The 28,000-nt window shown below is 46.8% G+C and overlaps 1 protein-coding gene across 2 annotated transcripts; it reads right to left on the bottom strand.

The window, feature by feature from the left end:
- Nucleotides 1–3: 3 nt before the first annotated feature.
- Nucleotides 4–27,977, bottom strand: SGSM3 (small G protein signaling modulator 3). Of its 2 annotated transcripts, XM_056481808.1 has the most exons (23): nt 27,900–27,977; nt 27,095–27,144; nt 19,275–19,357; nt 17,958–18,043; nt 16,727–16,793; nt 15,127–15,335; nt 14,898–15,005; nt 13,958–14,101; nt 13,383–13,578; nt 13,033–13,178; nt 11,891–12,118; nt 10,923–10,977; nt 7,172–7,299; nt 6,745–6,900; nt 6,172–6,226; nt 5,704–5,753; nt 4,322–4,474; nt 4,154–4,224; nt 3,819–3,867; nt 3,512–3,597; nt 3,038–3,160; nt 1,560–1,620; nt 4–1,205 (listed from the first exon to the last, which is right to left on the bottom strand). In XM_056481808.1, the coding sequence occupies exons 3-23, from the start codon at nt 19,279–19,281 to the stop codon at nt 1,122–1,124; spliced, it is 2,262 nt and encodes a 753-aa protein (XP_056337783.1). In that variant the 5' UTR covers nt 19,282–19,357; nt 27,095–27,144; nt 27,900–27,977; the 3' UTR covers nt 4–1,121. The 2 variants fall into 2 exon arrangements, with proteins under 2 accessions (XP_056337783.1, XP_056337784.1); XM_056481809.1 differs by lacking the exons at nt 27,095–27,144; nt 27,900–27,977 and adding an exon at nt 22,245–22,373.
- Between the last annotated feature and the right edge of the window lie 23 nt (nt 27,978–28,000).

Raw genomic sequence — 28,000 nt, 5'->3', positions numbered from 1 at the left:
CTCTCCGAAGACGCAGTTTTTATTTACAAACCCACCAAATAAAGGAAAGTAAGAATCTAGTGTCATCCCATCAGTAGTTTGTGCTCACAGACAAGCGCTTTCAGTAGAAAGTCACAGACTCCATATGCAGAGCCACCACCACAAAGCAGCAATTCTCCACTCCTGACCGCGTCCCCGTTGCCATCGCAGGGCGAGGAGGACGAGTTAGTCTCCCTGAGCCAGCTCCAACCTAAACCTTGTCCTGAGCTACAACGGTGCCAAAATATACATGTTCCTGGAGTAAATTTACAGCTTTTTGGTTAACAGTAAAAATCATCTAGAGACTAAAACGACAGCATGAAACACCCTTGTTTAGGGGAGAGGTGGTTTTTGTCTGCTCCCAGAGGAGACAAGGACCATCCCCTAAGGCTGTTACAGTGGTAACAGGCTGGTAAATTTGGGCAACTCTTGTCAACACCCCACAGCAGTGCCAGGGAGGTGGGATGAAACTGATGCCAGTCCCCCCTCCTCAGCTCCAGGTCAAAGGAACTTGTCCACTTGTCCCCCAGCAGAAGGGAGCTCTTGGCTGGCATGGGGAGGGGATGTGCTCTCCCTGGTCCTGTACAGCAGTGAGTCTCTCACCAGCCCAATTCCACATGCAGCTGCAGTGCCAATTGTCAATAGCACCAGCTCTCATGGATCCAAGCACCCCACAAGGGCTGTCTCCTCCCCACAGCTCCAGCCACAGACACGCTCACACCCCCACAACTGCCAGCCCATGGGGCAGAGCACAGTGGCTCCAGCCAGGCTGCTCCCCTCAGCACTGGTGGGGAGGCAGGGCTAAGGAAAGCAGAAGATGGGGGTGGCAGAGATGTGGAAATCTGGGAGGGGGCACTTGCTTTTTGTAGCCAGAACACACTTGTCCCTTTGCAACATCACCCTCAACCATCAGACCCCCTCAGGTCTGCAGCTCAGCCTCCTGGCACTGCTCCATCTGTCTAGGTGGTCTGGCAGCCCCCACGGGGGATTTTGTCACAGAAACAAGTGGGTGGGGAGAGGAAGGGTGGGGGGTGAGACATGAGGGGGTGGAGGAGAGGAGTGTGCGCCATGGAGAAGGTCCCCAGGATGGGGCAGGGTGGGGGTCACCCATCTATGTCCCAGCTGAAGAGATGGTGCTTCACCAGCATGTCCTGCACCCCTTCCTTCAGTGGCTTCTTCTCCTTCTCCTGCAGGATGACACAGAGAGCCAGGTCAGTGCATCACACCCAGAAAACAGGAGGTTGTGTCTGCAGGCAGAGCCTGAGCATGCCAAGGCCTCTGGCAGCCAGACACAGCAGCTTCCTGCACCTCCCACCTTTGCACAGCTGGCACAGGGAGAGGCCCTTTGGTTTGGAGAGCACTGGGGAAGGGAGCCTGTCACTTCCCCCTGCCCCAGCTGGGCAGGGCAGGCAGCCCCATCCACAGCCTTTGGAGCTGGCTCCAGAGGAGGCAGAGGATGGGCTGAAGCACAAAGATGGGAGAGAGAGGCAGTAAGTGAAGCCCCTGGCTGAGTGAGAGAATAAGAGATACCACCTACTCACCTCCCTCTTTATTGGCAACTCCCAGTCCTGAGAGAGGCTGAAAGCAAATTTGCCGAGGACTCTGCAACAAAACCAGAAGAGAGAGATGCTAGAACAGGCCTCCAGTCCACATTCCCAGCCTTTGCCCACAACTGCTGCCCCAGGCACACAAATAATGGTCTCCCCAGCTTGCCCTGGCATGCCACTAAGCTTACAAGGATGAAATTCCTTGTCTGATGGTGTTGAAAAGAAGCAGCAGTCACTCATTCCCTGTTTCCCCCTTCTTGCTGGGCTTCACATCCAGGCCCAGGCTGGAAGAAGGAGCTTGAAGATGTGACAAGTGCAGCCCCTACAGAGCCTGGTGCAGCAGCACAGGGAGGCACAGGCAGCCCTGACACCACTCCCTCACCTAACCAGGGAGTCAGTGGGACACCGACTGTAAGAGCTGAATTGAGGGATGCCAGGCTCCAGGTGGCTCTTTAAAATGCTCTTCATTGTATCCAGATGGCACAGCAATTCACGGGTTGTGGGTGACAAGAGCCCAGCCCACAGCCTTTTCAGCCACAGCTGTGGGTTCCTCTGAAACCAACTCTAGTTCTGGTTACAATGCATTATATACCTTCAATACATGACAATCAATCAATACCTTTACTGTTACCTACAGCCTATCATAACTACTAACATCACCATATTCACGTTGCTAACTTTTTGTGATTGGAAAACAGTATGTTACAGTTTAAGCTAGAAGTTGTTTTTCAGTTTTCTTGCAGTGGAAAATTTTGAGAACTTTTTTCTACTTGCAACATTGGCATTCTTGTTTGCCTGTGAAATCTTTTTGTTTGGCAAAACCATCATCTGTTTGAGGTGGATTTATCCTTAGCTCTGAGCTATAAAAAACCCCTCTAACTCACATACTAACACACCCTTTGCCTTAGTTACCCAGTAAGACTGGATCAGCAATTCTTTTCTTCTATATCAAAACTTGCTTTCATTCCTATTCCTTCTTCAGATTCTACATTCAAAGATCTTTCTGCTAAACATATGTATCTGTGAGACCTTCCTGTCAAATCCCTATCCATCCCAACAACTGACTCCTTCCCAGCCAATGACTGTCCAGCTGTCTCCCTAGCACATTCCCTGCTCCCTGCTTTGACTTACAAAGTGGCAGGCAAAGCACATGGAGAGCAGTGGGGTTGAAAAGGCAGACTCTCCATCAGAGTAGGTGTACAGCAGGAGGCTGCTGGCAGGCAAAGGCTGCCTGCTTGTCACAACAGGTCCCCAGGAACCAAGCTCTGCTCTTGGATCAGGCAGGCACAGTGCCTCACAATAAATTGTCCAGAGATTTGTTGCTGCCTCAGCATACAGAGGAAATCTCTGTGGCTGGGATGTCTGGGAAGTCCATGCCCTCACTGAAGAGGGCTCAAACCCAGCCATTGTGAGAGCCACCTCTGGCAGAGGAGAAGGAAATCTATTCCAGACAATGGCATGGGGACACTCACCTCAGCTCACATTTGATCTGCACCCAGCCAGGACTGCGCAGGAACGACCAGGGATGGAACCACTTCTCCACAGTCTGCAGGCTTGAGCACAGCACCTCCAGCCACAAATGCAGCACCTGCTCGCTGTGACAACGGGGTAGAGGCCTGTTACTCAGCAGCAGCCAGGGAAAGAAACCCCATCCCTATGGGATAGTCTATTTTCAGCCTGGACCACCACCTGCAGACCTGCCCCCAGAGGGAACAAGATAAACCAGCAAACTTGTGTGAGCCACTCCATAAAATAGGAGCTCCTTCCAGCTAGGAATCAGGCCAGCACAAGGCACAAGGAACAAGTCTCACCCAGTGGCTGCAGTGAGAGTGGGGGGGGGGAAAACGATGCCGTGGCCTAAGACTGAAACTGCCCTTAAGCCCACTCTGTCCCTTCCAAGCTGTTTGCACCCAAAATGCTGAGGGTACCAGGGCCAGATGACTCACTTGAGTCCAACACAGATGAGAGAACGAAGCTTCACATCCATCTGTGCATGTGCAGCATCATGTGTCATGTTCACAGCCTGAACCGCCTGCAGGGAGGGAAGGTGTGGTTACTGCTGGGCAGCCACTTCAGCAACACAGCCAAATGCTGCCCTCCCTGGAGCTCCCACCCTCACCAGTGCCCTTTGCTAGCACCAGAGGGGCTACGGGAAGGTCTGGGAGACTCCTGAGCATCTCCCTCCAACAATCCCCACAGGAAACGTCCCCAGAGTAGGAGCTGGGCTCTGGCTGGGCTTGGGGCAGCACTCACCCGGTAAAGCAGCTCCTCTGGAGTGAGGACTTTGCCATCTTCATCAAGCCTGTAAAGATCACAGCAGAGCTCCAGTCACCCTAGGCACACACAGGCCTTTGCTGCTTCATACCCCTACAGCTCTCATGCTACTACTGAGCCCAGAGGTACCCCCACAGCCATGGGAGAGCCAGAAACAGACACAGAGACAAACACAGGAGCCACTGCCAGCCCCAGGTCAGCACAGGCACAGCAGCCTGCTGACCCCATACCCACAGGAGGATGGGGTAGACCATGAGCCTTGCAAGATGCAGAGCAGCATCAGTTTGATGAGCACAGAGGAGAAGGGCACAGACCTGTAAGTCTTGCAGAGCACGAGGCGAGAGTACACGGAGTCAAAGTCCCGTTCCACTTCCCGGCTTGCAGCCTGGAGGAACAGAGGGACACTCAGCACACCTGCCCTACAACCCATCACCTCAGCCCTCTGGCAACACTGCCCCATGAAAGGAACTGGGACATCTCACCTCTTCAATGAACAGCCATGGGTGGCAGGCCCCCCCCAGCAGAGATGGCTTCTTCAATCCATGTTCAAATATGGACTTCAGGGCTGGACAGAGTGTTCCTCGCACCAAGTCTGTCACCCCCTCTGTGACAGAGTCATCTCCAGCGATGGAATACTGAGGAACAGGAAGAGCCAGCTCTCAGGGGGCAGAGCATGGAGGTGGTCCCTCACCTACACCTCTGCACAGACCAATTCTACTCCTAGGTGCCTATCAGAACCCCTTCCCCTCCATCTACCTGTCATGCTCTTGCATAAGGCCCTGTGTTCTGTGCTACTGCGGGGGATCTCCTGGGACCTTTGTGTTTAGGTGTTGCCCAGAAGACCACACAAGTGACCCCAGCACCATCCCAGCAGTATTCACCACACAGGAATGTGATGGTGTGATGCTGGCTGGGCAAAGGTATGGACAGGGACTTGCACTGAGGGTCTCTACAACTCTGTCAGCTGCTGGAAGTCAAGACAAACATAACCAGATAGGGATTTCCAGGTCAGGGAGTACATGACTTTGAGGTATCACACTGACATTCTGTTAATACTCCCACAAAGTGGGATCCTCTCTGTTTCCACAGTTGGGAGGAGAAACACTCAGCAGTGCAGGACATTTCTATTCACAGAGAGGTGATCTGCATCTAAGAAGCCAGCCCTGAGAGAGTGGGAAGGAAGCAATATGTCAATAGTGACATCTCTCTGGAGGCTTCTCTAGGGGGTCTTGGGTCAGCCTTTGAGTTCTTCCTCACTCCCCAAATCTGGGAAGACAACTCGGCCTTCTCCACTTCACCTGAAAACTGCTTAGGTCAACAGCTGCTGATGTTTGTCTCATACACACTACCCCAGTCTTGAGGACATATTGAAGTATCTGCTGTAGATAAGTGCCATGCCATCACTCCCAGCTGTAAGAGGAATCAAGACAGATTGCCCCTGCAGGCACAGCTGTTTAGAGATAATTTACTGTCACTGCCACAAAGCATGAGCAGGATCCATAGGTCCAGCCTCAAAGGAGAGGAAGAACACAGCTGTGAGCAGACAGAAACACTGCCCTGCTTCTCTCCCTGCTGCTTTCTCAGCTTTTACCTCTGGGGTCCTTGAAACCCCAGGCATCCCACAGAGGTGCCTTGGCGGCCAACTGGGGCCCTCATTCTCCACTTGGTCAGCATGAGGAAGTTGTGCAAACAAGCTTAGGAAGATAAGCTACTTGATCACATTACAAAGCACTCAATGGCCAGAGAAAGCAAACAGACTGGAGGAGGGAAATCTATGGCTCTTTTCAACTGTGGTTTTTACAGTTATGACATAAACCTTTCTTTTCGCGTCAAGTTTTTTTGCAATTGTGGGGTTTCTAAGTACCTCTTTACTCCGCTCATCCAAGATCTCCACAAATTTTGCAGGAAACCAACCTACAAAGAGTGAACAAAGAGATGAGCCTGACAAAGATACTGAGAAATCCTTACACAAAGCCCAGTGGGAGCAGAGAATAAATCAGCATTCATAGAGCCCACCCCCAAAGAAGGAAGCAAGCAGCCTCAAAATCACAATACTAAGGCAGCTGCACAAGAAAGCCAATTACAGGACACTGCCCACACACAGCAGAGCACATGCACCCAACCAGCCCCTGCCAGGAGGATGGAGCCTAAACTTGATATCTGCAACAAGTAACCAGGTAGTGACTGCATGACTGCTCTCCTATGTTTCCTTTGCTGCTGGCAGATACTTTGGGTACCTGGCAGAGCCTTTACTACCAGAGCAGTTGTTGTAGATGAATGGATGCTTTGCATGTAGCTCTACTCTCCGCAGTGCAACCCATCCTGTTCTCACCTCTCAGTCCATTCAGCTCTCCCACCCAACAGTGCTCATCCTTCTGGGAAATGATCTGAAAAAGAGGGAGTGAAAAACACCAGTTGAAGAGGTTGCAGTGGCAGGAGGGGTACAGCTGCCTGGCTGTGTGCCCACAGTGAGGAACTGCTTTCTTCTCAACTGCTTTGCCAATATTCTCTTCTCACATGGCCCAGGGCATTCAAGGGCACAAGCTACTGCATACATCTTTTTCTCCTCAGTTTCAGATGGAATGCTCACAGTTAAATGCAAAGGGATGCTTTTACAGTCTTATCACAATTCAGTGTGCAGTGTTAAATTTAGGTTGGACCAAATCTATCTTTTGCACAGCTGTACAGCAGCCAGGAAAGGGACTTTGTGGTGGAAGCAAGAACAACCCACAGGACAACACTCACAGGAACACACTGCCTCATCCCCAGGCAGTCCCTAGCAGCACCAGCTGCTTCTCTTGGGCTCCTAACTGGGCTCTGAGCTTATGTGCTCCCTTCTTTCCCTGCAGGAGAGGTAGTGCAGCATCCCAGACAAGCTGGGTGTGCTGTGCCCAGGCTGACACACCGTAATGATGTCGTTCTTGCGGAAGCCCAGCTCGTCGTCATCGTGGCGCTCGAAATCCAGCAGTGCCTTGGCTCGGCGGCGCCGCGTGCGCGAACACGCCACGTAGTTCTCGTGGTCCCGCTGGTGGCTCTCCATGCTGTAGTCTGGGGTCAGATCCTAGCAGGCATGCACATGGGCAGAGGAATCAAAGTCCACAAGTGACTCTGCCAAAGCTTGCCTGCTCCTCTTCCCAAGCCCTTCCCTGCTCCCAGCCAGCAGACAACCTCTCAGCACAGCCCTCCTCCACCACAGATGGATTAAGCAAGCCTCACCCTCCAGCCATTACACCTGCCACGTTCTTTCTCAAGCCCACACTTCAGGAGCATTTGAATACTCAAAACCCATGCCTGGAGCACACAGCAATGCAGATCCAGCTGTTTCTACTCACAATGATGCAGTTCTTGGGATCCACGCATTGGAAGTGCCGGGCCACCTGGAGAATTGCCTCGCGCAGGTCAGCCACCAGCTCTGTCTGCTTGATGTTCTTGGCTTTCAGTGCCTCCAGATCATCATCCCCTGGTGGAGCCCATGCAGCCAGAGGGAAGGTGAGGGAAGGAAAGCAAGTACATGGTATTTATTTTTTTCTTACTGTTAGAAATTACTAGTTCTGAAGAAACCAAAAAAGCCTAACATCAGAAATACCTAAACTAAGGCAGGCCAATCTATTCAATAATGTAAATGGCAAATATCAATTTGACTGCATCAAATTTTAAGGAGATGATACTTCAAACTGCAGATGGAACAGGAATAGGCCATCTTTGATCTGTCTGGGAAACTCAGTATACCAAGCTACTACTTTAGAGAAGTGTCTACAATATATAGTTAGCTGAAAGCTGGGACACAAGACTAGGGCACTTGCAATAATTCCTTTCAACTGAAATTCTCTTGAAACTGAATCAGGTTTTGGTTGAATTACTTCTGATATTTAAATTACTTCTGATGTTTGTATAACTCACAGGCTGAGAGCACATTCTTCACCAAGATCTGAAAAACCAAGACAGCCCACTTTCCTGTGCCAGTCATGAAGTCAGAGCCACGAGAGACCTCAATCTCCTTAAGAGCCAGATTTCAAATATTTGGGGTATACAGAAATGATCATAAGCCCAAAGTAAAAATTACCAAAGCATCTTTCAACTGTCACTAATCCCCCCAGGAGTTTTGACAGCCTATGTCTATTACCTTATGCAGAAAGATACCTGATCGGATGGATTCTTTAGAGAGTTATCTGTAGTCAGTATTCAGTATCTGAATGCCTTAAATACTGAGCATGTGATGTTTGGGAACAATGTACCACCGGCTTATTTTTCTAAAATAATAATTTTGTATTAAATCCAAAGTGTACTTTCATATATCTATTTTTTGCTCCCTCTGTAATATACTGAAGATGTGGTAGCTTGATTAACAAAATTAACATTTAAACTAATGTACTTCTCAATGAACTTCAACGTTTATACAAACACAGCTTTTATTCAGGAGCCAAGTAAATCATTGGCTAGCAAATTAGTACTCTGATTATCTTCTAGCAGCATTATAGAAAACAATTTGAATAAAGTGTGGCCTGAGCTATAGCTGCTACAACAGCTATATACACATTAAACTTCTGCTAATTGAAAAATGATTAACAGTATCTTCTAATCATGTGATCCTAACTGAAAAGACCCAAACTTTAGGAACGCAAATAAAAGCAGAAAATTAGATATAAAATTGTTTTTATAATTCTTTTCTATTTGCTACATTAAATTATTTGAGGCACATCAGATACACAGAGCTTAAGAGAAAACTGAACTTTGCTTCTGGACCAGAAAAATTGTGGGGCATAGTTACTCCCAGTCCAAGCAATAAAAAATAACAAAATCTCCTCTGTATCCAGGGGTAGGTACAGAGCATGCAAGAACTCTTACTACTCAGAGATGCAAAGATTGAAAATAGATAGGTGAGCACATAGATGTTGGGGATTCCCAGAAATTTCATGCTGCTAGAATAGAAGGTGACTAGAGAAGAAACTAAACCACAGCTACACCAGCTCTTTGGGCTGCTCTCATTTACATAGATCATTGATTCGTTCTGTCACCTCTCAGTCCCATCTGGCCAAAATACCATGCTCTTACTCTGTACTCAGATCAATCCCAGCTGAATACAAATAGGGAATGTTGGAAGCAAGTTCCACACTCTCCTGCATTAGAGCAGACATGGTACAGAGGAAAGCAGTTGGCATGGCCCCCAGACTCACCTCACTGCACTCAACACATGCACTTTCAAACTTCAACACCCACATTTCCAAACAGGAAACCACAGAGCATGCTCAGCCACATGTGAGGAGGTTCTACTTTGAGCCCTCAAAGACTGACAAGCTGCACAGCTCTGCACAGGACAAGCTCTTCTGCATTCCCCTGGTGCAATGCCCACACAACAGGAAATACCTCTTGCATGTTCTGCTCTCCACCAAATTAACTTTTGCTATTTCTTTCTCTTTCTGCACCATAAATCTAGTTCAACTCTTTGAATCTCAACTACAGAATGCCCTGACCAACCTGATCTAGCATGAGCAAGAGACATTCAGGCAGCAGACACTGGAATACAGACACTGAGAGGTCTCTTCTAAACACTGCTCCTGTGATTCTATGGCTCCTGCCCAAGTTGCTACCACATCTGAATTCACTCTAAGGAAGAAGAATTAAACTCTAGGTAAATTCTTACTGCCTCCCAGATGAGGACTAAGCACCAGTAGCTACAGAGTAGCTATCAAAGGCAGCAGACTTTATATTTAGGATTGACAGCCAGTTCCCAGTAGAGGGTGAATTTAATCACATACGAGCTTTCCTTCCTCTAACTTGGGCTGAATTTTTCCATTGTGGTCAACTGCTGCAAGATGACAACTTCTCAGTTTTAACCAACATTTTAAATACTAAGAATAATGCAAGGTAAAACACATGATGGTCATTGTACAGAAGCTCCACTAAAATGAGAAAACTCTATAAACTATCTCTGTTTTACCACTGATATATTTTGAAGCTTGAACTTTATCTTTGTGCATGTGCATAACTCACTATCACTTTCATAAAATACTCAAACTGTGAAGGAGACTGAGACACAAGAAAGGTGCATGTGGAAGTCATGTTCCTTGCCAGTTCAGTCTGTACCAACTGTATGAGAACATTACACACAAAAACTCTGAGTTTAAGTTGCACAAACAATTTTCCTGCGTTTCTTCACTTCTGCATGCTTGACTTCACAGCATCGTGGGTATTCTACCATAAGTTTTCTATGTAATGCTCTGTGTGCTTGTAGGAAGCCTGTGACAATGTATCAGCTTCCTGGAGAACATCAGAAAAGCTCCTCTCTGGAAAGACCAGTAAAGCCCATTTTTAGATTTATTCAGGCCATTTCAACCACAACAGGAACATCGTTTGAGCCCTGTAAATTCAGCATGTTGTCTTCTTCCGGAAAAACAATTCCTGTGGTTGCATGTGGCAATTTCAAGAAGGCCAGCCAATTTCAAGATGATGACAGTGAGGCTTACAGCAGAAAGGGCTCTTATGGAGTCAAGAAATAAGTTACTCTTAAACCCCTGCAAAAGCTATCCTGACTGAGCCCTTTCTGGATATATGTTGGCTTGGCTCATAAGTGAAGAAAATTAAGAATCAAAAGCATTCACAACATCAAACTCTCAGAACAATTAAGGGAAATAAAATGATGCTTTCATTTATAATTTTGATGGGCAATACACTAGACATCCTGCCCTGCCTCAGATCTTCAGAGATATCCCTGAACTGAGCAGAATAAGATTAGAGAGTACCACATCCAGTCTGTGGACTGCATAAGGTCTGCCAGGAGATGTGCTTGACCTGTTGGCCAGTGCAAGAAGAACATTACAGCTGAGCTGAGCTGCACCTCCTGTTGGTCACTATTCATGGACTGTCTAACCTAAAATTTACTTTCTGAGGTCAGATCAAAAGAAGCAAGTAGTAAACTGCACTTCTTCCCTCTCATCCTTCAGTTCTGACTCCCTTCTCTCCAATCCCTCTGTTCTCCCTTCTCTCCAATCCCTTTGTCCAATGTTTCCCTGCTTTGCCTGTTCCCCTCCTTCCTAAGCTGCTATAGCCACCAGCTACACATGAAAGGTGCAGGATTGTCCTTACCGAAAAGCAGAGAGGTGATTCCGGATTTCCTGCGCTGAGTCCTGCGCCGCACAATCTGCAGGAGCGGGAACAGAGAGAACAAGTCACACATTAGTACAGATTTCAGAAATAAAATAAAGCAACTCTCCACACCAGTCAGCTCTGGGCAAGGGGTCTGACAGCTACCACTAGAAGGGGCAGGCCAGTGAACTGGCATTTTTAGACAGGAGTTCTTCTAGTCTTAATGCATTGGATCAGCTCTACTACTCCATGTGCAACAGGTTATTTATAACTCAATTATTACAAAAGCATAATTGAAGTTCAAGAATCAACCAAAATCCACGTAAATAATTTTAACTCTAATTCTATTTGTTGCAAAAAGCAGTTCCACATGTAATTGTATATAAATTTCTAAGTGAGAGGCTGTTACATTTTAGAATTGTCTTGAGTGTCTTGTCTGCAACTGTGGATTTTAGTTCACGATTAAAAACAGGTGCATTTTTAATTCGGCTTCTCCAAAGCAGCTGCTGCTGCTGGTATTTTAAATTCAGCTTCTCAAAAGCAGCTGCTGCTGCTGTTTTCTGACTCTGCTTTCCAAGATTATTTTAGTGTACCCATTTCTTACTAATGGATTAAATCCAGTTCCTACTCTGTGTGCTTCAAGCAAATTCTTGGCTTGAATAAGCGTATGTTGTTTCTTTTTGTTCCCATCAATGAAATGCATCACATTTCATCATCGCCCTCATGAATAATAATTACAATCAATGCTAATATCCCTTTCATCTGGGGATTTATCATCCAGGACAGATCTGGCAGCATTTCACTGGTATAGAACTTCCCAATACATTTTCTTCACTGGGTAACAGTTATCCTGGAACCAAAAATCCTCTCAAACAGAAGGATCTCTTGCTCACAAACTGCATTTGGGTGGGAATACGCAAGGAACAGTAAAAAGGGAGCAGCAGAGGCATGGGACCCTGTGCACTGACTTTGGACAGGTTGTTGACAGTGGTGCTGGAGTTGAGCAGCTGTCCCTGCTCAGCGATGAGGTAGGCCAGGTGCTTGCGGCGCTGGGTCTCCACCGCCACGTCGGTCAGCGAGCCGGCCACGCGCATGGCCTCTCGCAGCAGCACATCCGCGTCTTCGATCTGGCTCGGGATGTCTGACAGCGTGTTGAAGATCGAGGCAGAGTTCTCGGACTGGATCAGCTCATCCTCCTGCAACAACACAGTCATCTTTGCCTCATGGAGGGGTGAAGACCACTGCTGTGCTCCTGAGGCTGCTAGGTGCAGTTTTACATTCAGTGTATTGCTTGGGTAGGTACAACAAGAAAACTGCACTAAAAAAACTTTCAACGGGAGAAGTCCTAGATACTTTTGAGAGGGGAACAGCATTTTTTACTGCTCTACTGCACTCTCCTCCCAGAATTCTAGCTGGCATTTTTTTGAATCACAGCATTCATCACTGAGATCAAATCAAATCAGCACAGAAAATCAAACTCAAATCTATTCTGCATCAACCACTAGGACTGGACACATCAGGGGTCTTGCTAGGGATAAGAGAATGGCAGCTGCACTCTAGAGCATCTACCAAGTCAGACTGTGCTCCATTTTCCCCTTACTCCCAGCAGGATCACCCTTGCCCTTTACACAGCGAACTGAATACGAAAATGCTTTTCACACAGAAAAGGAAAAGATCAGGCCAGCCAAATCAAATGCAGTCAGAACAATGCTCATCTCTTAGAACATTCAAGCAATGCCATCCAAAACTTCCCAGATGATCACAGCTTTGGCCTTCTCTTTCCTCCTAGATTGTGCAGAATCAAGAGGTATCTCGGTTTAGATTTAGATAAGATGGACCCTCAGGTTGGCATCTAGCCTGATTAGAGGGTGGCAGCTGATGATGTTTAGTTATGTGGCAACAAATGAGATATTCACAGAAAACAGCAATCTCTAATTTCTGTGAAGTGCCTTAGAAGTTTTTCATAGCCTCCAATTCCGAAGGCAGCAGGAAGTTGTCTTCCGTAACACACTCCCAAACCACATACAGAAGACAAAAAAACCTTCTTGCCCCTACATCTCAGAATTAAACACTGAAGTACTATAAAGGAGTGAGAGGAGCTGGGAATTACCTTCATACTTAGCATGCCCAAAGTGACTTGAAACAGCACCAGAGAGCCCTCGTAGAAGAAGAGGTCCCAAATACGCAGCAGCAGCTTGATGTGAACAACACTAGCGAAGGAGGTGAGGAACCAGTGCAAGGTGATCAAGGAGAGCTCTGTGATCAGAGACATGGAAAATAATCACAACAAAGGAAGTCAGTCAACCACTGAAAGTGGAGTCTGCTGAGAGCTTTCCTCCACGCATTGCCTCCAGGGTCAGGGGGTTTGCTCCTCTTCCTGATGGTCCCCTTTGTGAAAAAACAATAATACTCTTTGTCTGCATGTCACCCTGGCAAGAAATTTCTAGGGCACACTCTTACCAATGTCGTGCTCCTGAAGCAGCTTGTCCAGGCGGGGCAGGTACTGCACGATGAGCTGCCGCAGGACACGCTGGTCTGTCTGCACGCCCATGAGGGTGGTGCTGAAGTAGGAGGCAGGAACCAATTCCTCAATGATAGCACACATCATCCAGAAGGCATCTTCCTCCTCTAAGAAGAGCAGCAGAGAGGCAGCCACCTAGGATTTTGAAGGAAGAAAAACTGCATGTTCCAAGAGCAGTAGTATTCTTTCCCCATCTTCTCACGTGGAGAGATGGATCAGTATCTAGGTGACAAAAATCTTCTGCAGGAGCTCTACTGCAGCCTCCACTGAAGGGATTTCTCCTCAGTACAATGACTGCCCCCTCCTCAACAGATGGACCTAAGTCTTCCATATCTTTGGATGTGTGGTGCTAGTCTGCTCTCCCTGCCTTAGGAAAAGTGTTCCAGGTGGAAGGGATTTCTCTTCAGCTCAGCTGGAGACCACAATATCTGGCAGCACTACCTCAAATAATTTGCTCCTGTGCAACCAGAGACAAACTGATCCTTATCACAAAGACACTCTGAAAGCAGGTTACCATGCCAGTGCCCTGACAATATCCAATGTCTGGGTAGAGCCAGGCAAGTCCCCGTAGTATCCTGCGCAGCCGTGGCACCCCGATGCTGTTCATGTTGGAGAAGCAGGCGTTGCTGGGCATTGTGCGTAGCAAGTCCTTTTCAATCTGTCAGGCAGCCATAAACAAGGAGTCAGCTTGCAGCATCTGAAAAACTGCCTTCAGCCCCTTGCACTTCCCCATGCCCCCTGCCTCACGGAACTCTGCCTCCCCACACCCACCTCTAAGTCCTCAGCCATCAAAGAAGGTGCTCCTGTCCAAGCACCTGGGGTCAGTTTAACAGCCTTCACTGACATGTGGGAAAATGCCAGTGCAGACAGTGGCTTGCTGAATCCCTAGAAATACTTGTCTAAACCCAGACCCTAGTTTCACCACTGACAATAGGAAACATACACTAGATGGGAATTGCATCTGCTTGGATTTCAAGCATGGCTTCCCAACATATGTATTCCAGAGAAAAACCAACAACCTGTCCAAATTCATGAGGTCAAAGGAAGAGGCAAAACACCCTTTAATAGTCTTGTTGGTGTTCAGAAACTTTGTGTTCAAGGGAACAAAGACAGGCCCTGAAAGCAGCTGCCACAACCTCAACAGAGGTGCATCTGTCAGCCTTTCACCCTTTCCTCACTATCAGGATACTTGCTGAGATGCAACTGCAGCATTTTTCTAGTCTGCAAGTAGCGTGGATCAAACCCTTTCCCTACTGTCCTAGGAAAGAGCAGAGCTAAACAATTGCTATTCCAACAAAACAGAGGAGAAACATGCATCACAGGATTAAGCTTTAGCAGGATTTAACCACACATCCTCTAAACAGCCCTACTGCAGGTGTCAGGCAGACACTCCACCTTCCTCACACAGCAAATGTTGCCCTTCTTCCCACTCAGCACTAGGAAGTATCTCCTACCTGTTTGGCAGCAATGGTTTCATCGTTAGAGCTGTTTTTCACAATATCTCGATATGACATCTCTGAGTTCCTCTTCTTCTGCAAAGCCCCTGAAAGGCGCATCCACAGCTGAGGGGACAGGGTGAACAGAGGTAGAAGTCACTCAGCCAGCCACAGAAAACTATAATCTGCCACCCTCTCAGCCAAGATATGCCATTCCATGATCTCTTACTCCAGGCAGCACTCTCACCTGTGGCCTCATGCTGTGTGGGATGCCTGCCAGCACCAGGGAGCGCAGCTTGTCTGAATGTGGCAGGGTGACCTCAATTTTGTCCCAGGTGAGGTCGCCCACATCATGGTTGTGTGTGAATTCCAGATGAGCCTGCCACTTGAGCCTCTGCTGTGGCTCCTCTGTCAGTGGGACCCCCAGAAGCTTGCTGGAGTTTGGTTCAGCACCATCTGCCTCAGCAAAGGGAGGAGAAAGGAATGAGAGAGGGAACAGGAGAGGAAATGAACACACGGCAGGATGGGGAATAGGATGGCCATCTGAAAATAGCACATTCAAAACATTCATATCTTCCAGTCAGAGAATGGAAAGGCAAAGGTTGTTTTCTAGCTGCCTGCTCCATGCAGTAAATTTTATGGTCATAAGCAAAAGGCTTGGGACCATGAGAACTAAGAAGCTTCTTAGGTAGGCTTCTAGTCTCTACTTACTCATGATTTAGAGCACAGTGTGGCTGGAATTAAACAAGATCCTGGCAGCAGTTATCCTGCTGGGTTTTATAAGGATCTGTAAATCAGTCTGACAAAAGCACAGCAAACCTCAGAGCTGGAAAGCAGAAGCTATATGCTCATGGAAGTAATGAGGTGCAAAATGTTAACTTTGGGGATATTTAATCACCAAAAATGCTTTAATAAGGACACTTCCAAATTCACAATGAGAGAGCACCTTAACATGAGGCTCGCTTCCTAAAATAGATACTTTAGTACAAGGACAGGTTTGACATAAGGCACTCTGTCCTTCGTCATACAATACATCCCAACAGTTCATTCCAAATCTTTCTGCTGATTTTATAATGTACAAGTCTATCAAATGTTCTGGCTGAAAAAAAAAATCACCGTGTTCTGTCCTCGTCTTCAGGTCATTGCTTCAAAGAAGATCCTCTATGCCTCAAGGTGCCTCAGGGCACACTTGCAAACAACTTCTGCCCTTGCATTACATAGCCTGAATGATCCCCAGAGCACATTAAACAATTCCTACATCTCCCACTTCTTTCTCTTCCTCTTTGCTAAGGCAGCAAACTGTTGTAGTTCAATGCTCAGCTTAAATAGCACTCCATGCCTCCTTCTATTTGGTTGCCTTCCTCCATAGCTTGCAGAAAAACTAGGATGTAGGTTTTTCCCCAACAATTTGCCCCACACTTTGCTGAGATGCTGAGGTGGGCAGAACACACCACCACTCACCTTGGCCATGAGTTTTTCTGCAGACAGCACATTTCACTGTGCCTGCTATGAGCCCTTGCAGTGTTACTGAAAACAATGGAGATCCCACTGTGAACTGGGAAAAGCTGCCCTTCTCCAGCATGCAGCTGCTAATGGAAATGGTAACTCCTCAACTTTTCTCCCTCTTCCCCATGGCACAGCATAAGGAGATGGAAATGACTGCTGCACAGTCTATGTTCTTGACTTCCATAAGGCCAGCACACCTGATGCACTTGATTACAAACGTAGGATACAGAAACAGGTGAGTAGGTAAGACTTAGCACAGAATGAATGCAAAATCCTGCCACACTTGAAAGCATGGGAAGGGCTGGACACAATGCAAGTGGGAGGGACAAGAATGGTTTTACCTTCCTTGTCAACTCGGAAACCAAATTCATCATAGCGGAACTCTGGCTGCTCGACAGATTCTTCTTTCTGGGAAACGTGAGGTAGGAAAACAGACATTTTCAGCAGTTTATCACTGAATAACCAGAGATACATAGATATTGCCTCATCCCACCACTGCCCACTCTGTGCCCTTTGAGCAACTAGACCCCTTGCTCTTTAACTTTTCAAGCCTCCCACCACAATTCCCAGCTGAGATGTTGCCTGCCATTCACATTTTGACTTTTCCATGGAAAAAAACTGTACAGATTTTCCCAGCAGGACTTGAGCTCAGCATCTTATCAAGATCAGAACTGCCCACCTGGAGGGACATGCAGCCCTCCTCATGGACAGAGGAATATACGCACACCAGCTACAGTGGCCTCTACTGTCTGCATCACTAGTACACAGCCATCCTTCCTATTACCTCTGCACACACACTGCAAATCCAGTTCCCTACACCACTCCATCTCCTGCCTGTTGCTCTCAAATTTCCTTTGAAAGGCAGCAGGCAAAACTGTGATTTTCACTTGTGATGCAAGTCCAAATTATAGGCCAAAGAAACTTAAGGTCCATGACCCAAATCTCAACCTTCTTCATTTGTGCTCATGGTTGGCATTAGGGTGTATTGGGAGACACACACTGAAGATTACCTCCAGGCCTTTCTTAGGATAAAAACCCTACTGCTCTCTCCCCTTTCCTGCAAGTCACCCACACCTCCTGTCGGGACTCTTGCAAGCACTGCACCTGGGCAGCACCCAAGAAGCAAGTACTGTCCATATGCCTCCACAAAAAGCTTTAATCTGCTTTCAGCAAACACTGCAGCTAAATTACAAAATTCCACAGCTGCTTCCTTCCTTCCTGCTTTATCTACCTGGTGACAAGCTTGAGGCTAGCATTTCCTGCCATGTATAAGCCATCCAGAGTAGCTTGATGATGACAGAGGCTCCCTGAGGGTGTCAACATTTTTACAGTGGAGCAATAGTTGCAAAAAAACAGGGAAATAATTCACAGAAGTTTCTTTGTGCTCTGCAAGATCCTCTTGCAAGAGCCAGAATGCAACCACAAAACATGTGAAGTCCACAACCAAAGCACTGGAGGAAAAGTGCACTTCTCCCTCCTTTTCTCTGTGGCTTTCAAAGACCACCAGAAAACACCAGGTTCCCTCTACTTTTGCAGAGCCAGAGAACACCCCCACCCTGCCCCACACTGTACCTGTGTGTATTTTGCCAGGATCTCCTGAGGCCAAATGCTGGGTGTGAGTGCTGAGAAGGGACCTCCAGCAGAGGGAGTGTGATGGCCTAAACAGGAAGAGATCAACACGTAACAGTGAAAACCTGGAAGAACACCCTTGGAAGATACACACTCCATACAGACTGTTACAGCATGGGAAGGACTCACTCATCAGTCTGTTGCTACTGCTACTCTAAACACTGAAACAGCTCCCACTTCACAAGCGAAGCCAGTTATTTCAGATGGTTTGGCAAAAGGGCCAAATGGAGTTTCCACTAAGAAAGCGATTCTTAGGGAAGAGAAATTGTTCCATGGCATCATATGATCACTCACCTGCTTGGAAAAGATGTGTGATCAGCAAAAAGCCAGGGGGATCATCACCAAATAAACATTATTTTGCAGAAGTACATTACTCCTATGGACCAGCACCAGCAGCACTCCAGAGCTTCCTGAAACTGTTACTCAGGCACCAGGATGGAAAATCAGAGCCCTCAGAAAGATGCTTAACTGCTCCCTTTTTTCCCAGCAGGCTGGGATATTGTCAGACCATGTATAGAGAGCTGCAGCAATGAAAGTGTGCCTATAATCTTGGTCTTTTGTGTTCAAGACAAGCATCCTTAGAGTCTCAGGTAGAATCCCAGTGAACAGCTTCCCTTGGAACACAAGCAGACATCAAATTTTGCAACTGAAGCAGATAAACATGGCCCAAGACTTCTATTGTTCTATCAGCAAGACAAAGGTCTACTTGGCCTTGAAGCACAGTCTCCCCCAGGGTTATGTGCCCTGAAATAACCAGCTGGACTAGGAAGGAAGGTTTAAAATAGAGTACAGGGTGGGAAAGTTAGCTTCTCAAAGAAGACGACCTAACAAAGCTTGTATCTCAGAAGTCCACAATTGAACTCCAGTTATTCTTCAGCATTCTGCCTGTCCAAAGCTACCACTGTACAGCTAAAAAAATCTCTCACAGGTATTGTGAGTCACTCACTTTGGGGGAAATCTTGGGGGGAAAACAGAATCAAGCAAATCTTAAAGAAAAATGGAGAAGGCAGACCACATTTCAACCTCCTTCTTCTTCTCTGTTCAGTGTCTGAAAAAACTTCTACATGGTCAAAGAAGGAACTCAGTTCACCTGAATGAAAAGGCTGCTGGGCCACAAAGTTTCCTCTCTCTCAATATGACCAGAAAGTATGTTCATGTAAATAATGGCTCTTAGAACCAAAACCTTTGTTATGAAGTTTCAGCTGAAGACAGAGCAAGCAGCCAAATGAGAAGATACTGTGTAAATTTCTGTGTGCTCACCTGACATTGCACTAGGCAAGGCTGAGTGGCACAGGTGTCAGCAGGTCCAGAAACGCTGTCCACAGAGGTAAGATGTTACACTTCTGTTATAAAAAGAAAAAAAGGGTGATGAGAGAATTCAATTAGCATCTAAGAACACGGTGGGGGACTGACAGACCCCTCATACACAATTTTCTCACGTGAAAATTAAATTCCTTAGTATTTAAGTTCCATCCCCACAAGACAAATTCCAGAGACTGGAATTTCCTTTTGGTTTATACCAACTGACTAGCCAGAAAGAGCACACTGTCATTTGTCAATTTTCTTGTGGAAATAACAGCATTGTTGGTTAAAAGAATGTCAAAAAAATAAGTAAACTTTTAACACCTTTTCCACTGTGTATTGTGAGACCTATATTTAATGATGTAAACTAAGAAAACACCCCATACACCATCCTTCTCTGAAGCCACCGACCATGAGAAGGGACAGGAGCAGTGAAAAGGTTTTAAGGAGGTATCACTGGATACATTAAGTCCAAAAGATATTTTAGGAGTAGCACCACAAAGCACAGGAGTAAAGTGTGTAGGGCTGAAGAATACAACTCTCTGAAGCACGTGGATGTGGACAAGATGCTATCCAGTACCTCTGCAATGAGTCATGAACCAGGCTCCTCTGAACCACATCAGGCAATAGAGCTCCCCTCCTTGCTTTCCTGACACCAGTTAACAGCAGATTTTTATGGGGATTTTTAAGGGGATTTCTAGGAAAGCAGTGGAATAGTTCAGTAATCAGAGAGATTCTGAACTTTATGATCAACCTTACAATTTGTGTATGGGAGACAGCAAGAGTCACCTTTACCAAGCAGAGATAAAGCCTGTGCTGGGATAGATCAGTCACCCACACTTCCCTGGGAAAGAACCTGGGAGAAACTAACATTTGCACATCTAGAATGGCTTTTCCAGCTTCCCTTTTCAGTAAAGCTACTTATGACTGTAAGTTGCTAAAAGGAGGAACCCCAGGGATTCATCCCACAGCTTCTATCCAAGTTGTTTTCCAAGTGCTGATTAGAACAAGGTTATATTGCCTTTGCATCTCAGTGAGCTTTCCAGTGAGCACTTGCAGCCAGGAAGCAACTTGCTACAGCACTCCAAGATAAGAAGCTGTACAGCACTGCAAAAGCATAAAAAACATCTGTCTGGGAACACAAATGATAAGGTTTCCTCCTTACAGATTTAAACAGCCCTCTGCCTGAGAAAGGCCAGCATGGATGATTCCATTCTGATACCAACTCTTAGGGCAAAAAGAATCACAAACAAACAAAAAATAAAATCCAGCTTTTGTTTCTGAGAAGTAATGTTGTCCACAGGATGGTTAGTTGCATGTCCAGCAGCTCTGTAAATGTTCATCTGTTCTTCTCTATGCTCTCATCCCATTTGTTCCCTTAGCACCAACTCTTCTTAGTAGTTGAAAATAAAACAACAACAACAAAATGAGCATCTGCATGCTCATATTACATGGGAACACACAAGGCATGCACCCCAAGCAGGTAATTGGCTGATATTACTTATTTCCCTTTCAACATTGCTGTGAATGTATTTTGATGCTTTTTTCACTGCCTTGCTACCATGACTGCTCTGTTCCTGAGCCTGTCCTTCTCCCCTGCCTTATCTCAGCCCACTTAACCCTGTTTCCAATGGCTTTTTTTAGGAAGGCAGTCACCACGAGGTACATCTGCCATGCTTCTCATTACCACTGCTCTGAATCCACCCTCAGTGCCTCGAGTTTGTGAACAGAGATTCCCCTCAGCCCTTATCTACCTTCATTGCATGCACAATCACTGCTGACCCAACCTGCTGTGGAGAAGCCAGGCCAGGGTGTCAGGAATGTGGCTGCGAAAAAAATCCATAACAAGGGAATTATCCACAGTGCTTGGAAACAGGGCAGGAGAGTGCTGAGTGAGTCTCTCCTTGTCCCAAGACAGGTGTAGCAGATGGAACACCCTCCCTTTCCACGTCATCACGCCCTGGCCTCCGCCTTGCTGAGGATCACTCCCCTGCCTGCTCTCCTGTCCCTGACATTAGAGCACTGAACTTGATGGGCAGGTTTTTCCTGCCCCTGGTTCCCATAGAAACCTTCCTGCAAGCACCCATCTGAGACAGAGCCCAGGGAGAGTGTGAGGCTCACCTTGCTGCTGGCTGTGGTTGTGCAGAAGGGCAGGGTGAGCAGCAGGAGTCACACCAAGGGAAGACTCCTGCTGTGGCACATGGAGAACTGCCCTGGGCACTGCCCTCAAGCCAGGTGTCTCCAGAGAAGGTGTTGAGGCCACTGAACCAGCCCTTTCAGCACTACAGGAACTGGGAAGAAGATTCCCTGACACAGCCAAGTACAACCAAGTGAGAGCCAGAAGGAGGAGGAGGCCATCTAGTATGTGGGATTGACACAGGAAGGTCTTTCCTTTGGCTGAGGGATATAAATCTAAAGCAACTCTCAAGCTCTCCCAGACAGGAGATGGCAAAAAGGGCTCCACAAAGCTAATAAAACCATATGTGTGAAATTGCTGTGTAATTTGCAACTTACACTCTTCTGAAAAAAAGCAACAGTAAGAAATACAAAGGAAAAAACACATCAGATCCAAAAAATATTAATAGCAATTCCAAATTCTCAGTACTATAAAATTAAACCAGTTTCACCCACACATTAAAGAGCATCTCCCATGTTTAAAGGCAATTTAAGTTTCTTATATAAAACAATTTTGGTCACACAACAGGTAGTCTTCATATTTTGAAAGAAATGTATTTTTTGCTAAAATGCAAATAGTACCTGTTAATAACAGATTTACTTTTTGAATTCAGAGTCCAAAATAAATCACATGACCAGTGATTCCAGCCTGCTAGAAGACAGCTAGCACATCTCCCTCTCTCAGAAATCAGAAAAAAGCTCTGCACTGAACCAGGCAGTTCAATTTCATCTTCTCACAACCAGAAAACTTACGTTTTCCAAATTATCATCCTGATTTGCTCAGTGAAATGTCCAAGGGAAACTCTCAGCAGGATGCCCTTGGCCTGCCTTCCCTTCCCCCATCAGTGTCTCCCTCAGGTTGGGCAAAGGCATATCCTGGAGCTGCAAATGCCATTAGTTCACAAGTCAATATTTGCTTTGTGCAGAGTCAGAACAGAACCCCAGCTTCACAAATACATAAGTGAGCAAAGCACAGCCACACACCTGACAAAGGGGCAGACAAGATGCAGAGAATTCCTGTCCCTGACACCTGGCTTTGTAAAAAATGCAGAATCCCACTAAGACACTGGTTAAAGAGTCAAAATGGTGTTAGCAAACCTGGCTCATCCCAGACTTTCTGCCTGAGGCTTACAAACCACAACCAGCCTCACACTGCTTTGGGTGTTGATCAACACGTACAAATGCAGGCTGGAAGTGCTGAGGTGGCCGTCAGGCTTCCTTTCTACAACATGACTGGGAATGAAGGGCTGGGAACTGCCCTCAGCCAACTTCTTGTAGCACTGGAAGTGAACCAGAGGTGCACCAAAAGCCTAGTGCAGGCCTCAAAAGGGGGATGAGAGACCTGGAGAACAGCGAGGGGGAGGCTTGCAGAGCCAGGCAGGCAGGCAGGCTGCTGACAGGTTATGCCACTGACTGCACAGGCACCACCCAGGACTCCAGTGCTGCCCAGGGATCAACTGGGATGACATACAGACAGCAGGAATGTGGCACGGCAAAGTGTTTCCTCCCAGCTGCCTCAGGGTGCTATTAGAACAAGAGAGACAACAAAATGTAAACTGGAACTCTATGTCTCCTGCCATAAAGCACCTTGTAGATTCCTGCCCTCACTGGAAATGTAATTCAGTGCAGAAACATAACTTCCATGCAAAAGTTCTGGTCCTTACACTGCTTGGTGTCCAGCAATGCCTGCTGCAATGACAGACAACCCCAGTGGAGCTGAAGCTGCTAAACCATGGTCAGTTTACACAAAAGGAGAAAAACAAGTAACTTGCAGTTTTGTTCCCACTGCATCTCCTTTTTGAAAATAAGGATGTGAGAAAGCGGAATCCTGCTTCCTACCGCTTATGCATTGGACAGACAGACCACAGATGGACTTCCTGACCACAGTTCAATGTGTCAAACTTGTCTCAGAAACACCCCTAGTAACACCTACTGATGTGGAATGCAGATATCCTACACATCAACAGGTATTTTATTTCTAGAGCAGAACTGCCTTTTATTTACTTGGCTCCAAAGCAAGCAGCATGCCAGCTAAGCATGAACTGCACCTCTGTGGAGAACCTCTTGTTAGCCAAGACCCTTGGGATCAGAGGAAGAAGAGGAGTTTCCCCTTTCCCAGTACTCCCATTATTAGAGTGGTGAAAAGATATGTGACAGGAATACAGAGTGCTCCTTGCAACTCACATAAGAGGATCACAACTGAGTACTGGAACAACAGTTTTGGGGGGTTCCTGTCTGTATCAAATGAGGTTAGAAAAAGAAGACAGGTTATAAACTAGCATGGTGCTCACTCTCACTGCACAACAAAATTCTCATTGCTTCCAACACAGAGGGCAAGAAAACCTGCATGTGCCAAAAAAAGGCAGGCCTGCAGTCACCCTAGTCTTCAAGGCTTAGGGTAAAGGCAATTCCATGTTAAAGCCATTATGCAAATATATACCAAAGGTTTCTGATTAGTCTGTAAACATATATTCCATGAGGGCCAAGTACTGCACAATAAATGGGCATTTTCACCCAAACAAGCACAGTGCAGGACAAGGGCAGTTCTGCATAACTCTACAAAAATTTGTTTTACCCCAAAAAATTACAGAAGAGTTGTTTACCTTCTGGTCCATTGCAAGACTGCAAACTATTTATGAGATATCTGTGGAAAGTAGTCACAACTATCCAGTTTCATTTGTACACAGAAACTTGAAAGAAAATATTTCTGTTAGAGATGTGGGGCTGTACCAATCAAATAAATGTTAAAAGACACTACTGACAGTTATTTAAGGTCAAGTATTATAAAGTCTTTGATATCACACTTCTGTCCTGAGCAGTGACAAGCAGTGCCATGGGAGGCTGTCTCCATCACCAGCCCTGTAAGCTCACCCAGCTGCAAGTCTGATTCTCAAGCTGGTCTCATCCTACTGCTCCCAGTGACAATGGAACAAAGGCCTGAACAAGCCCTTCCTTGACAGGGCCTCAGAGGATTTGCAGAGGTTTTGCTGTCATGGTTTGCTGTTACCTTGGTGAGGCACAGGAAAGGCTCATTTCAGGTCACTCTCTGTAACTGTTTTGCTACTATTTGCTCAGGTATTCCCAAAAAAGTCAGATTCACTTCACAGGACTCTAAGCAGGTCTCACTTCATTTGGCTCCAGAAAATGGCTTTTAAGGCAAGTATATCCCACAGCATTCAAAACTTTTTTCCTTCAGGGCTCTGTCTTTACAGGACTCAACTTTCTGAAGAGGTTAGTAACACTCAAAACACCTCTCAGGACTGTTTGCAAAGCTCTTATCTAGAAAGCTAGTAGTCATGTTGGACTACTCAGATCTTGCTCCTGCAGAAATTTATATGTACAGATAACTTAAGAGGAAAAAAAGCAAAATATATGACTGTTAACATTTTAACGAAACAACACAAAACCTCTGGTATTTTCTGATTCTGCGGATCAGGAAGATTTCCTCTCCAGAGAAAAAAAGGACTGCTAGATTATGGACTTTCTCATCTCTGAATCATCAAATACTTCCCAGCCAGCATTTACTGGGCAGTAACAACAGTTCTTGTAGTCATACTAATATCAATATACTCTCTTCTCTTCCCCTATCTCATAAAACAAGCCTGTTTGCATTTCTTCCAGGGTGTTTTCCTTAAGTCAGAAACAAAATTGCTCTGTTACCAATGTAACTGGTTGCACTCCAGTTTAAAAAAATCTGAGACCACCTCAAAGACAAAACAAATGTGGCAAGACAACATCCTTCTCTTCTTCCTTACCCAACAGCACTGTGCCAACTGTAACACAGCTGACAAGTGAGATTTTCCTCAGCACTCCAGATACTCAGCCTGTGTAAGCTTTATGTATCAAAACCCTTGACACTGGGATAAAAAGAGGCAGAGGAAGAAGTTTAGGCAAGTCTTTGTGTGGCTGAGGACACAAACCACAAACCTGAAGTACCAAAACCTCTGCATTTCTTAAGGGACACTTAGGACACTGCACTCACAAGACAGAATGAAGCTGTTTGTTTACCTCCTCCTACTGGACAGTTGCAAATTCTCTGTATCATCCATTTGAATTAGGGTAGGATCTAGAATAACCAGTGTGATACAGATCACCAGCAAGGGTCATGGCTGATTTAGCCAGAAGAGCTGTAGGACCACATACACCAAAATATAAAGCACCTTAACTTTACCACTGCATATAAAGTTGCAATACTCCTTAGGATTTATTTTTTTAAAGTTTTTGTTACTTCTGATGTGTTGGTGAGAATTCTGCAATTGACAGTCAGGAAGATGCATCACTCCAACCATTTCCAAAACAGTTACTGCCTCAAACATAGTATCACCAATTCCTTTGTCAAAGCCTACTAAATACCAAACATGGGAAACAATTTTGCAACACACAGATCAATTCAACACCAATGAGACTAAGACTGGCAGGTCTCACACAGATCTCTCAACCAACAATCTCAACTGTTACCATGTCAGCTTAGGTAAGACATATTAATTTTTAAAAGCCAAATATTTTGATTGTTGCCTGTCTTTTAAGATTGTCAGGCTTTAGAACACTGAGATTAGCAAGAGGTCCCACATTGTGAGAGACAGGTTAAAAGCACAGCAAAGAAGAAAAACCTAAACAACATTAGCAGACACCCCTAAAACTGGAGAATTATTCCCTCAGCAAGCGTGCAGTACTTTCCTCACTTCAATTCTATCATTCCCTGACCAGTGCAATTCCTCCAGAAATATGCCCCTCCTCTCTGCTGCCCCTCAGGGACTCCCTTCATCCTTCTTCAGAAGAAGAGTCACTATGAATGACGTCTCCCTAAGAATATCAAACCACATTATCAAAATACTATCATAAACAGGAATTAAGATAGGCAGTATTTGTCATTTTAATCTGTTAAATACAGAATGAACACTCTATTAACATGATACAACCAGTCCTCACCCTGACCTCTTTAATTACATGTCATGCTCTTCTCACCCTCTTCCTTTCCTTTTACTTTATGAACTCTCCAGAGGAGGAATTCAGCCTTTGTTTCTGCATAGGGACAGTCACACACACATTGTGTGGATCCAGAAATAAATAATGAAATTGAATTTTGTTCCAGTGGCTGTTTCTTTCCAGGCCACCACTCTAAACTCTGTAGCAGCTGAAAAACTAAATTCTAAAATTCACATTATCCAGCAAGCAACTGTATCCTGACCAACAGCTCAGCAAAAGCACAGCAGTGCCCCAGTCCGGCTAGGCTGACAGTTCTTTCTTGAGTGATTTTTAGATCCAATCTAGCACTACTAAAAGCCCACTGATTTTAATTCCAGTAAGACTGCTTCACTCTCCCATTTATTTGCATTAAAGGATCTTCCATTTCCTCAAGGCACTGTTCTTCTCTTACTCCCACTTCCCCCATTAAAAAAAAAAATAAAAAATCACAGCAAGCCATGCTGAGTAGGGCTGAGACATCATGAGGTAGGAAGCTATGACATCACATAAAACCCCCCACACCAACACTGAAAAGGACTTGTTTAGAAGGAAAGCACCTGCTTAAATTCAGGCACCCCTCAAAAAATTAGGAAGGAAGCAAATCCGCACAGAGGAAATTTTTTCTGTCCCGTTCTTACCAGTTCTGCGAAGAGACATCAAGAGCCGTCCCGGAGTCCACAGCCACTGCCTGTAAAGAGAGTTAAATCCGCGTGACTGTGGCTCTTTGCTTCCTTGGATTTACATCATCAGGTACGAAGAATTACATCTGTCTCCTGCTGTCCTTCTAACATTTATTATAGCTGACAATCACAGGGCCTGCAGCACGTCTATTTGTGCCCATTGCCTGGAGGACACTGCCATATTTCCATCTGTGTTTCGTGACTGTTCCTTCCCCCCAGCCAGACAGCAGACAGACTGTCTCTCCTCCGGGGCACCTCGGAAAAGGCGCAGGCGTGGAGAGCAGATGAGTATGGCAGAGCAGGACCCCCGGGAGCCGCGCACGGGCAGGAGCAGGGGCGGGTTAGAGCACGTCCCAGGGAGCAGGGGAGCCCAGCCGGGGGAAGCGGGGCGCAGGGAGAACGTGCAGCCCTGACGGAGCAGCACAGCGTGAGTCACTGCCCGGAGCAGACCCTGCGTCAGCGCGGCCGGTGCGCGGAGCCTTCCCCGGGCCGGGGTCCCTGCCTGCTCCCGGCTCCCCGCCCCGGCCCGGCGAGCGGAGCCGCGGCCGCGCACCCGCCCCGCACACAGCCCCGGCAGCGGAGCCGCCCGGCCGCCTCGGGCCCCGCTCCGCCCGCGGGGGCAGCGGGGCTGGGGGTGAGGTGTGCGCGGGGGGCGCCGCACAGGTGGCGCAGCCGCTCCTGGGGAGGTGCAGGGCTGAGAGCCCCGGAGGGCGAAGGGCGGTTCCCCCCCGCCCGCCCGGCACGCACCTGCCCCGGCACCCACCTGCTGCCGCCGCCGCCGCCGCCACCGTCCCCTCAGGGCGGGCGCCCGGCCCCGACCCGGCGGCCCCACGCGCCGCTGCCGGGGCGCATGCGCGGGATGCG

This window comes from Oenanthe melanoleuca, chromosome 1A (genome assembly GCF_029582105.1).
Source record: "Oenanthe melanoleuca isolate GR-GAL-2019-014 chromosome 1A, OMel1.0, whole genome shotgun sequence".
Classification (NCBI taxonomy): Eukaryota; Metazoa; Chordata; class Aves; order Passeriformes; family Muscicapidae; genus Oenanthe; species Oenanthe melanoleuca.
The sequence above is the reverse complement of the archived record's forward strand: the minus strand, read 5'-3'. Positions and strand labels throughout refer to the sequence as shown.